This window comes from Bubalus bubalis, chromosome X, assembly GCF_019923935.1.
Source record: "Bubalus bubalis isolate 160015118507 breed Murrah chromosome X, NDDB_SH_1, whole genome shotgun sequence".
Taxonomy (NCBI): Eukaryota; Metazoa; Chordata; class Mammalia; order Artiodactyla; family Bovidae; genus Bubalus; species Bubalus bubalis.
In genome coordinates, this window is record NC_059181.1 from 48,703,830 (window position 1) to 48,717,228 (window position 13,399).

Sequence of the window (13,399 nt, forward strand, 5' to 3'; positions counted from 1 at the left end):
TCAAGAGGCTTCCAGGACAGTCTCTGTTCACAGGGTATTTCAGCCCCCTTGGCTCTAACCCCTCAGGAAGGCAGAAGGAAGAAGTGGTGGTCTGCCAGCTGGGGCCTGGGCACTGTCATGATTGTCTAGATCTCTGCGTTCAGAGGGAATCCCAGACACCTGAGACCTTATGCCCCAGGAGGGCTGGCCTCAGGGCCCTTACTGCCTGCCAGGCTGTGAAGGCCGCCTCTTCTACCTCTTCTTCTTGGCCTCCTTCTTGGGTTTCTTGTTTGCAGAAGGAGCAGTGACCTTGGGTTTCCTCATCACCTCTGCACTTCGGGGCTCAGATTGTTCTGCGTCTGCCTTGTGGGACTTGGGAACAGGAATGATTATGGCCAGCATGCAGATGACCTGGAAGATGGCCCCCAGAAAGAGTCTATACCACAGCAGGTTCCCCAGATACATGGTCTCAAGCACCGCGGGAGGGGAGATATCCAGGTCGGAGGCCATGGGCCCAGCTGCCTGTTGCCTGAGGTAGCCTCCAACTCACTGCTGTCCAGAGCCAACTTATCCTATGCTGCAGCACCGTGCCCCCAGAAGTCTGGGTTCATTTTAAAAAACCTTTACTGTGTTTCCTGTCTAGAGATGATCCTTTAGCATTTGTTGAAGAGCTAGTTTGGTGGTGCTGAATTCTCTCAGCTTTTGCTTCTCTGTAAAGCTTTTGATTTGTCCATCAAACCTGAAGGAGAGTCTTGCTGGGTAGAGTATTCTTAGTTATAGGTTTTTCTCTTTCATTACTTTAAGTATGTCCTGCCATTCCCTTCTGGAGAAGGCAATGTCACCCCACTCCAGTACTCTTGCCTGGAAAATCCCATGGATGAAGGAGCCTGGTAGGCTGCAGTCCATGGGGTCGCTAAGAGTTGGACACGACTGAGCGACTTCTTTCACTTTTCACTTTCATGCATTGGAGAAGGAAATGGCAACCTGCTGGGGGCCAGCGTGAGGCACTCCACCCATGGCAAAGGTCATGAGGAAGGAGGGTCGACATACGCAAAGGCGGGATCGAGCCTCAGGAGTCCCCCAGGAAATCCTCGAGCATCTACCCCCATAACTAGAGCCTGCCTACTTTACTACTTTGTGCTCTCACTTACACCTCTGACTTTATAGAGGGCTGTCCCCCACCACCTCTTTAGGAGAAGGAGTTAACTTAGAGCTCCAGTTAATAATAATTCCTGGGTGTGATAGGAGTGTTTCAACTTACAAACTCCTCTGAAGGTTCTCTAGCCTGTCTGACAGGCTTGTCCGGTCACATGTGATTGCTCACAGCCTCCCAACTGTGAGGGGCACGAGATGCTTTAAACCTTCTAAAAACAGGTTCTTTAGAGAAGTTAGAAAATTATTAGTATAAGTATAGTGGGCTGATTAGAAATTGTATTGGTGAAGGGTTTTTGATTTGTTGAGCCAATGCTTACTGCTAAGTCTCCACATCCCCTGCCCTTATACACATTAATGAATATATAGAAGAAATAAGTATTAACCTTTGATATAAATCACTTTAGACCTTAGGCTAAGTAAATTATTTTCTTGACTAAAACCCACTACACCCTCACCCTATAGGAATGTAACTTTATTTGAGTGACGTCTGTTTTAAGAATAATCACCCCTGGAGAAATAAATGTCCTGGTTGACTGACCACTGTCACAAGGAGAGGGTCATAAATTGTCAGCAGGCCCCCTGGCCAGAAGATGATGTAACACCCCTAAGACCTCTGTATACATTTGTATGAAGCACCTGACTTTGATAAAAGTCAGGACTGCTGACCCCGCATGACTTTTGCATAACATCTCAGTGTATAAAAGTAGACCATGGAAAATAAAGAATTGGGATCAGTTCCTCCAAAGACTGGTCTTCCCATGTCTCTCTCTCAAATTCTGGCTGAGTCTCCATCTGGAGCGTGGAACCCGCCATGCTTACTAATTATGCCTGGGCTTCTAAGATCCGACCGGGGAGGCCTCAGTGTCTCCTCTCCCTCAGGAGAAGGAAAGGACACCTGCGGCCTACGTAAGTGGTGCAAACTTCTTGTCTTGAAGTTTTGTTGATCTCCCGCATAAACCAAGCTACTCAGCCTCTTTTCTTCACTGAATTTTCCTACTGAGCTATCCTCATTCTATTACTCTTTACATCTCTAATTAATATCTAATTGAAGCTATTGTATCCTCATCCTCGCCGACGCCATCCCCGCTTCGAACTCCCTGGATCAGCCGGGGCTGGACCCCGGCAGCAACCCACTCCAGTATTCTTGCCTGGAGAATCCCAGGGACGGGGGAGCATGGTGGGCTGCCGTCTATGGGGTCGCACAGAGTCAGACACGACTGAAGTGACTTAGCAGCAGCAGCAGCAGCAGCCATTCCCTTCTGGCCTGGAAAGTTTCTGTCAAAAATTCAGCTGTTATCTTTCAGGGTAACCCTTTGTGTGTTATTTGTTGCTTTACCCTTGCTGCTTCTAATATTTGCTCTTTGTGTTTCATCTTTGCTAGTTTGATTAATATGTGTCTTGGGGTGTTTTGCCTTGGGTTTACCCTGTTTGGGACTCTCTGGGTTTCTTGGACTTGAATGGCTATTTTCTTCCCCATTTTAGGGAAGTTTTTGTCTATTATCTCAAGTATTTTCTAGTGTGCTTTCTTTTTGTCTTCTTATAGGATGTCTTTGATTCAAATGTTGGGGCACTTAACACTGTCCCAGAGGTCTCTGAGGTTGTCCTCATTTCTTTTAAATCTTTTTTCCTCTCTGCTTCATTTATTTCCACCATTCTATCTTCCACCTCATTTATCCTCTCTTCTCCCTCAGTTATTCTACTGTTGGTTCCTTACAGAGTGATTTTGATCTCACTTATTGCATTATTGATTGATTCTTCTTTATTTCTTCTAGGTCCTTGTTAAACGTTTCTTGCATCTTCTCAATCCTTGCCTCTATTCTATTTATCTACAAATCCATTTTGCTTTCAAAATTCTGGATCATTTTACTGTTATTATTCTGAATTCTTTTTCAGGTAGACTCCCTATTTCCTCCTCTTTGGTTTGGTTTGGTGGGTTTTTATTTCATGTTCCTTCACCTGCTGAATATTTCTCTGCATTTTCATTTTATGCACATTGCTGTGTTTGGGCTTCCCTTTCTGCAGGCTGGAAGTTCTTTGGCCCTCTTAATTGTGGATTCTGCTCCCTGTGGGTGGGGTTGGACTAATGGCTTGTCAAGGTTTCTTGGCTGGGGGAGATTGTGTCTGTGTTCTGGTGGGTAGAACTGGATCTCTTCTCTCTGGAGCGCAATGAAGTGTCCAGTAGTGAGTTGAGGGTGTCTATGGGGTTAGCATGGCTTTAAGAAGGCCATCTTTTAATGTTCATGGTTGTGTTCCTGTTTTCCTGGAGAATTAGCATAGAGTGTCTTGCACTGGATCTTGTAAGCTCTTGGGTGTAACTTGGTTTCAGTGTAGGTGTGGAGACTTTTGGATGAGCTCTTGTCTATTAATATTCCCTGGAGTCAAGAGTTCTCTGATGTTCTAAAGTTTTGGAGTTAAGCCACCTGCCTCTGGCTTTTGGTCCTTCTCTTTCAGTAGCCTTAAGACTTCTCTATCCATACAGAATAGAAAATAGAGTCCCTAGTTTAACTGGTGAAACAATGCTCCACAGTCAGCAACACCCAGAGAGATTCACAGAGTTATACAGAGAAGAGAACAGGGATGAGGGAAACAGGTGAGCAGGAGGAGACAAGGGAGAGTCAAAAGTGGAGAGAGTAATCTACCCAATAATCTAATCCTTAAGTGCTCTACAGAGCCTGGAACACCCAGAGAGATTCACAGAATTATGTAGAGAAGAGAAGAGGGAGGAAGGTGATAGAGGTCACCTGGAGGTGAAAAGGGAGAGTCAAAAGGAGAGAGGGCAATCAAGCCAGTAATCAAATTCCTCAGTGAAAATGGGTACTGAAGATTAGATTTTAGAAGTACAAAATTGATTAAAAAAATCAAAAGGAAAGATTAAAAATCTAGAATAGAGGTCAGACTCTCAAAAATACAATATAAAAAATATAAAACATAGCCATTCACAATAATTAAAACATATATATGTAGTTTATTTTTTTTAAAAAAACACGTTTTTTTTTTGAAAGGTAATAGTAGGCTAGAATTTTTTTAATTAAAAAGTGATAATAGAACACCATATCAACAGACAACACAGAAATACAAAGGATCATAAGAGGCTACTATCAGCAATTATATGCCAATAAAATGGACAACTTGGAAGAAATGGACAAATTCTTAGCAAAGTACAACTTACCAAAACTGAACCAGGAAGAAATAGAAAACATTAACAGACCCATCACAAGCACAGAAATTGAAACTGTAATCAGAAATCTTCCAGCAAACAAAAGCCCAGGACCAGACGACTTCACAGCTGAATTCTACCAAAAATTTAGAGAAGAGCTAACACCTACCCTACTCAAACTCTTCCAGAAAATTGCAGAGAAAGGTAAGCTTCCAAACTCATTCTATAAGGCCACCATCACCCTAATACCAAAACCTGACAAAGATGCCACAAAAAAAGAAAACTACAGGCCAATATCACTGATGAACATAGATGCAAAAATCCTTAACAAAATTTTAGCAATCAGAATCCAAAAACACATTAAAAAGATCATACACCATGATCAAGTGGGCTTTATCCCAGGGATGCAAGGATTCTTCAATATCTGCAAATCAATCAATGAAATACACCACAGTAACAAATTGAACAATAAAAGCCATATGATTATCTCCATAGACGCAGAGAAAGCCATTGACAAAATTCAACATTCATTCATGATAAAAACTCTCCAGAAAGCAGGAACAGAAGGAACATACCTCAACATAATAAAAGCTATATATGACAAACCCACAGCAAACATTATCCTCAATAGTGAAAAATTGAAAGCATTTCCCCTAAAGTCAGGAACAAGACAAGGATGCCCACTTTTACCACTACTGTTCAACATAGTTTAGGAAGTTTTGGCCACAGCAATCAGAGCAGAAAAACAAATAAATGGAATCCAAATTGGAAAAGAAGTAAAACTCTCACTGTTTGCAGATGACATGATCTTCTACATGCTGCTGCTACTGCTAAGTCACTTCAGTCATGTCCTACTCTGTGCGACCCCATGGACAGCAGCCCACCAGGCTCCCCTGTCCCTGGGATTCTTCAGACAAGAACACTGGAGTGGGTTGCCATTTCCTTCTCCAATGCATGAAAGTGAAAAGTGGAAGTGAATTCACTCAATCACGTCCGACCCTCAGCGACCCCATGGACTGCAGCCTACCAGGCTCCTCCATCCATAGGATTTTCCAGGCAAGAGTACTGGAGTGGGGTGCCATTGCCTTCTCCATAGATCCTCTACATAGAAAACCCTAAAGACACACCAGAAAATTACTAGAGCTAATAAATGAATATAGTAAATTTGCAGGATATTAAATCAACACAGAGAAATCCCTTGCATTCCTATACACTAATAATGAGAAAACAGAAAGAGAAATTAAGGAAACAATTCCATTCACCATTGCAACGAAAAGAATAAAATACTTAAGAATATATCTACCTAAAGAAACAAAATACCTATATATAGAAAACTATAAAACGCTGGTGAAAGAAATCAAAGAGGACACTAATAGATGGAGAAATATACCGTGTTCATGGATGCGAAGAATAAATATAGTGAAAATGAGTATACTACCCAAAGCAATCTATAGATTCAATGCAATCCCTATCAAGCTACCAACGGTATTTTTCACAGAGCTAGAACAAATAATTTCACAATTTGTATGGAAATACAAAAAACCTCAAATAGCCAAAGCAATCTTGAGAAAGAAGAATGGAACTGGAGAAATCAACCTGCCTGACTGCAGGCTCTATTACAAAGCCACAGTCATCAAGACAGTATGGTACTGGCACAAAGACAGAAATATTGATCCATGGAAATAATAGAAATAACAAAATAGAAAGCCAAGAGATAAATCCACACACCTATGGACACCTTATCTTTGACAAAGGAGGCAAGAATATACAATGGAGAAAAGACAATCTCTTTAACAAGTAGTGCTGGGAAAACTGGTCAACCACTTGTAAAAGAATGAAACCAGAACACTTTCTAACACCATACACAAAAATAAACTCAAAATGGATTAAAGATCTAAACGTAAGACCAGAAACTGTAAAACTCCTAGAGGAGAACATAGGACAAACATTATCTGACGTAAATCACAGCAGGATCCTCTATGACCCACCTCCCAGAATATTGGAAATAAAAGCAAAAATAAACAAATGGGACCTAATTCAAATTAAAAGCTTCTGCACAACAAAGGAAACTCTAAGCAAGGTGAAAAGACAGCCTTCAGAATGGGAGAAAATAATAGCAAATGAAGCAACTGACAAAGGACTAATCTCAAAAATATACAAGCAACTCCTGCAGCTCAATTCCAGAAAAATATATGACCCAATCAAAAAAATGGGCCAAAGAACTAACCAGACATTTCTCCAAAGAAGACATACAGATGGCTAACAAACACATGAAAAGATGTCCAACATCACTCATTATCAGAGAAATGCAAATCAAAACCACGATGAGGTACCATTTCATGCCAGTCAGAATGGCTGCTGTCCAAAAGTCTACAAGCAATACATGCTGGAGAGAGTGTGGAGAAAAGGGAATCCTCTTACCCTGTTGGTGGGAATGCAAACTAGTACAGCCACTATGGAGAACAGTGTGGAGACTCCTTAAAAAACTGGAAATAGAACTGCCTTATGAGCCAGCAATCCCACTGCTGGGCATACACAACGAGGAAACCAGAAGGGAAAGAGACACGTGTACCCCAATGCTCATCACAGCACTGTTTATAATAGCCAGGACATGGAAGCAACCTAGATGTCCATCAGCAGATGCATGGATAAGAAAGCTGTGGTACATATACACAATGGAGTATTACTCAGCCATTAAAAAGAATACATGTGAATCAGTTCTAATGAGATGGATGAAACTGGAGCCTATTATACAGAGTGAAGTAAGACAGAAAGAAAAACAGCAATACAGTATACTAATGCATATATATGGAATTTAGAAAATGGTAATGATAACCCTGTATGCGAGACAACAAAAGAGACACAGATGTATAGAACAGTCTTTTGGACTCTGTGGCAGAGGGAGAGGGAGGGATGATTTGGGAGAATGGTATTAACACATGTATAATATCATATATGAAATGAATCGCCAGTCCAGGTTCGACGCATGATACAGGATGCTTGGGGCTGGTGCACTGGGATGACCCTGAGGGATGGTACGGGGAGGGAGGTGGCAGGGAGGTTCAGGATGGGGAACATGTGTACACCTGCGGCAGACTGATGTTGATGTATGGCAAAACCAATACAATATTGTAAAGAAATTAGGCTCTGATTAAATAATTTATATTAAACAATAAAAAATGATAATAGTATCACCATATTATTAATATATTATTAATAATATAATATATTATTGACATATAATTATTAATAGAATATTATTAGTATCACCATATTATTAATATATTATTAATAATATAATATATTATTGACATATAATTATTAATAGAATATTATTAGAATAATATTAATTAAATATCATATTAATAAACCTTTTAAATTAAAAGGTGATAATAACATCACCATATTATTATTTATTAAAATATTATTATATATTATTTATACTAATAAAATATATTTAGGAATTTCTCTGGAGTTGTTGTGGGCAGTGTGGGGTCAGTTCAGTGTCAGATAGTCCCTTGTTCCAGCTTGTACTAGTTCTCAAGGTCTATAGGTGCCCCTCAAATATCTCCATTGTTAAATGCTTTAACTCACTGCACCTGTTACTTCCAAGGTGGTTCCCCCTTCTTTCCTTATTTTGGCTTCCTCTGTTTGCAAGCCTCTTCAGTGTCTAATTTCTGCCCTGACACAAGGGGGCAAAGGTGACCACTTATTTAGACTTACTTGTTCAATTGTGTTGTGGGGAGGAAGGGACCCTGGAAACAAGTGCTGGCATGTGTGGGAAGTACTCGCAGTGGATGTACCACACTGGGTTTGCCATAGCCCAAGGTGGCATGTGTTTCCTGGGTCTACACTGCTCAGGCACCAGGGTACTTTGCAAGGAAACTGTCCCACATGGGCCCTGCATTTCATGCACTTCCCAGATCTAAGCTTCTCAGGTTCTCGGGTGCTTTGCAAGGGCACAGACTAGGATGGGCTGTGTGTTTTTTGCCCCTCCTAGGTCCAAGCAGCTTAGGCAATTGGGTGCTTGGCGAGCACACTGCCCCAGGTGGGCCATGGATCTTAGTCACCTCCCCAGTTCCCATTGCTCAGTTTCCCGGGTGCTCCATGAGAGCACAATCCCAGGTGTGCCATGGGTCTCCTCTGGAGAGCTGATCTCAGGCTGTGACTTTCCTGGCAGATGTCAACCAACCAGGATTCCAGGAAGACGTGGTTAGCAACTGGGAACCTGCTCACAGTGTGGTTGAAGATGTGGTCTCTGGGGCCGAGATTGAAGCAGTCCCTTGCCTTCTGGCTCTGACTGTTGCACACCTGTCTCTCTGCCTCCAGGGAAAGAGGGACATATGTGGTAAGCAGCTTGATTTCCTTTGGTATTTGCTCAATCCGTTGTTCTAAGAGTGGGCCAGGGGTCACCATGAGGCATTAAAGCCTTTCATCGGAAAGGTCTTTCTTTTTTGTCTCTGTGGCGACCTCACAGTTTGGGTTGCTATCTCACATTAGCTCCCTAAGATTGTTCTCAAGGCATTCCAGGCTGGTCCTTACCCTAAAGACTGATGACGGAGCCCACACCTCACTGCCCATTCCCCACTTGCTGGTAGTGGACAAAAGTGTCTGGGCCACTTCTCTGTTGGCAATTGTGGTTAGGTGCATATTCTGTTGGTTTTTTTGTTTGTTTTTCCTCCCAGTGATGTTGCCCTCTGAGATTCCAAAACTCCTCATATACATGCCTGTGACAGGGTTTCCTATTGTGTGGAAACTTCTCCTCTTTCACAGCTCCCTCCCTAGGATGGGTCTCCATTCCTAAATCTTTTGTCTCAGTTTTTATCTTTTATATTTTGTCCTACATCATTTTGAAGAGATTGGGCTGCCTTTCTGGGTGCCTGGTGTCCATCTCCGCTGTTCAGAAGTTGTTTTACGGATGTTGCTCAGCACTCAGTTGATCTTTTGATGAATTTATGGGGTAGAAAGTGGTCTCTCAGTTCTATTCCTCCTCCATATTGGGACTGTCCTTTACACAGGTTTTGAAATTAATTTATCTGATATCCAAGGAACAAAATAAAAAATAAGTGAGACTGCATCAAACTAAAGAGTCTAAACAGCAAAAGAAAAAATCAACAATATAAAAAGATAACCTATGTTCCACATATAAGCAACATTCATTCAGTTCAGTTCAGTTGCTCAGTCATGTCCGACTCTTTGCAACTCCATGAATCACAGCATGCCAGGCCTCCCTATCCATCACCATCTCCCGGAGTTCACTCAAACTCCCATCCATCAAGTCGGTGATGCGATCCAGCCTTCTCATCCTCTGTCGTCCCCTTTTCCTTCTGCTCCCAATCCCTCCCAGCATCAGAGACTTTTCCAATGAGTCAACTCTTCACATGAGGTGGCCAAAGTACTGGAGTTTCAGCTTGAGCATCATTCCTTCCAAAGAACACCCAGGACTGATCTCCTTCAGAATGGACTGGTTGAATCTCTTTCCAGTCCAAGGGACTCTCAAGAGTCTTCTCCAACACCACAGTTCAAAAGCATCAATTCTTCGGTGCTCAGCTTTCTTCACAGTCCAACTCTCACATCCATACATGACCACTGAAAAAACGATAGCCTTAACTAGATGAACCTTTGTTGGCAAAGTCATGTCTCTGCTTTTGAATATGCTATCTAGGTTGGTCATAGCATTTCTTCCAAGGAGTAAGCGTCTTTTAATTTCATGGCTGCAGTGACAATCTGCAGTGATTTTGGAGCCCCCAAAAATAAAGTCTGACCCTGTTTCCACTGTTTCCCCATCTATTTTCCATGAAGTGATGGGACCAGATGCCATGATTTTAGTTTTCTGAATGTTGAGCTTTAAGCCAACTTTTCCACTCTCCTCTTTCACTTTCATCAAGAGGCTTTTTAGTTCCTCTTCACTTTCTGCCATAAGAGTGGTGTCATCTGCATAGCTGAGGTTATTTATATTTCTCCCGGCAATCTTGATTCCAGCTTGTATTACTTCCAGTCCAGCGTTTCTCATGATGTACTCTGCATAGAAGTTAAATAAACAGGGTGACAATATACAGCCTTGATGAACTCCTTTTCCTATTTGGAACCAGTCTGTTGTTCCATGTCCAGTTCTAACTGTTGCTTCCTGACCTGCATATAGGTTTCTCAAGAGGCAGGTCAGGTGGTCTGATATTCCCATCTCTTGAAGAATTTTCCACAATTTATTGTGATCCACACAGTCAAAGGCTTTGGCATAGTCAATAAGGCAGAAATAGATGTTTTTCTGGAACTCTCTTGCTTTTTCCATGATCCAGCAGATGTTGGCAATTTGATCTCTGTTTCCTCTGCCTTTTCTATGACTAGCTTGAACATCTGGAAGTTCATGGTTCACGTATTGCTGAAGTCTGGCTTGGAGAATTTTGAGCATTACTTTACTAGTGTGTGAGATGAGTGCAATTTTGCGGTAGTTTGAGCATTCTTTGGCATTGCCTTTCTTTGGTATTGGAATGAAAATTGACATTTTCCAGTCCTGTGGCCACCACTGAGTTTTCCAAATTTGCTGGCATATTTAGTGCAGCACTTTCACAGCATCATCTTTCAGGATTTGAAATAGCTCCACTGGAATTCCATCACCTCCACTAGCTTTGTTCGTAGTAATGCTTCCTAAGGCCCACTTGACTTCACACTCCAGGATGTCTGGCTCTAGGTGAGTGATCACTCTATCATGATTATGTGGGTCATGAATATCTTTTTTGTACAGTTCTTCTGTGTATTCTTACCACCTCTTCTTAATATCTTCTGCTTCTGTTAGGTCCATACCATTTCTGTCCTTTATTGAGCCCATCTTTGCATGAAATGTTAATATAATTTTAATAGAATTTTGCCAAGAGAATGCACTGGTCATAGTGCATTCTTTCAACAACACAAGAGAAGACTCTACACATGGACATCACCAGATGGTCAACACCAAAATCAGATTGATTATATTCTTTGCAGCCAAAGATGGAGAAGCTCTATACAGTCAGCAAAAACAAGACCAGGAGCTGACTATGGCTCAGATCATGAACTCCTTATTGCCAAATTCAGACTGAAATTGAAGAAAGTAGGGAAAACCACTAGACCATTCAGGTATGACCTAAATCAAATCCCTTATGATTATACAGTGGAAGTGAGAAATAGATTTAAGGGCCTAGATCTGATAGATAGAGTGCCTGATGAACTATGGATGGAGGTTCGTGACATTATACAGGAGACAGGGATCAAGACCATTCCTATGGAAAAGAAATAAGCAACATTATACTATATTCATTTATTTTTTTTTTTCTGACTTACTTCACTCTCTATGATGGACTCTAGGTCCATCCACGTCTGTAAATGACCCTATTTTGTTCCTGTTAGTGGCTCAGCAATATATTTATGTACAATAATTATTGTACAGAAGAAACAAATACAGCATTGTAAAGAAACTATATTCAAATTAAAAGCAAACTATTGAGTAGGACAAATATTTCTTTTTTTTTCTTTTTAAAACTGTATTTATCTTTTAATTGCAGGAAAATTACAATATTGTGATAGTTTTTGCCATATATCAACATGAATGTGCCATACGAATACATATGGCCCCTCCTTCATAATCCCCCCTCCGTCCTGATTTACAACCCCATATTATAGGTTGTCACAGAGCATTGGCCTTGGGTTCCCTGAATCATACATCAAACTCTCACTGGCTATCTAATTTACATATGATAAATATATGTTTTAATGCTATTCTCTCAAATCATCCCACCCTATCCTTTCCCAACTGTATCTAAATTTGTTCTTAAAGTCTGTGTCTCTTTTGCTTCCTTTCCTGAAGGATCTTTGGTACTATCTTTGTAGATGCCATATATATGCAATGTTGTTTTTATTCAGTGACTATGTCATATTTGGCACTTTGCAACCTCATGTACTGTAGTATGCCAGGCTACACTGTCCTTCACCATCTCATGGAGTTTGCTCAAACTCATGTCCATTGATTCAGTCATGCCATCCAGCCATCACATCTGTTTCACCCTTCTCCTTGTACCCTCAATCTTCCCCAGCATCAGGGTTTTTGCCGATTAGTCGGCTCTTCACATTAGGCGGCCAAATTACTGGAGCTTCAGCTTCAGCACCAGTACTTCCAATGAATATTCAGGGTTGATTTCCCTTAGGATTTACTGGCTTGATCTCTGTGCTGTCCAAAGGACTCTCAAAATTCTTCTTCAACAGCACAGCTTGAAAACATCAATTCTTCAGTGCTTAGCCTTCCTTACAGTCCAACTCTCACATCTGTACATGACTACTGGTAAAACCATAGCCTTGCCTAGACAGACCTTTGTCAGCAAAGTGATGTCTCTGGTTTTCAATATGCTATCTTGGTTTGTCATGATTCTGCTACCAGTAGATGGTTCAGATGGTAAATAATCTGCTAGCAGTGTAGAAGACCCATGTTCGATCCACAAATAACCACACTAGCTTTGTCATAACTTTTCTTCCAAGGACTAAGCATCTTATAATTTCCTGGCTTCAGTCACCATCAACAGTAATTCTGGAGTCCAATAAAATAAAATCTCCCCCTGTTTACACTATTTCCCCTTCTATTTGCTGTGAAGTAATGGGACTGGATGCCATAATTTTAGGTTTTTTAATGTTATTTTTAAGCCAGCTTCTTCATTCTCTTTCATCCTCATCAAGAGGCTCTTTAGTTCCAATTCTCTTTCTGCCATTAGAGTGGTATCATCTGCATTTTGCAGGTTGTTGATATTTCTCCAGGCAGTCTTGATTCCAGCTTGTGATTCATCCATCCTGGCATTTCACATGATGTACTCTCTATATATGCTTTGTGGCCAAAAACAGAGAAGTTATGTACAGTTAGCAAAAACAAGGATGGGTGCTGACTGTGGCTAAGATCATGAAACCCATATTGATAAATTCAAACTTAGATTTAACAATGTATGGAAACCCTTAGGCCATTCAGATATGACATATATTTCTTATGATTATGCATTAGATCAGATCAGATTAGATCAGTCACTCAGTCGTGTCCGACTCTTTGCAACCCCATGAATCGCAGCATGCCAGGCCTCCATGTCCATCACCAACTCC

At 41.2% G+C, this 13,399-nt stretch overlaps 1 protein-coding gene across 1 annotated transcript; it reads right to left on the reverse strand.

Moving 5' to 3' along the window:
• Positions 1 to 231: 231 nt before the first annotated feature.
• On the reverse strand, positions 232 to 489 carry LOC102406267 (protein MANBAL-like). The gene has a single exon (XM_044936805.1). The coding sequence runs from the start codon at positions 487 to 489 to the stop codon at positions 232 to 234; it is 258 nt and encodes an 85-aa protein (XP_044792740.1).
• Between the last annotated feature and the right edge of the window lie 12,910 nt (positions 490 to 13,399).

Excerpts from the sequence above, each read along its gene's own strand:
- LOC102406267 (XM_044936805.1), bottom strand. The coding sequence starts at position 489 with ATGGCCTCCGACCTGGATATCTCCCCTCCCGCGGTGCTTGAGACCATG.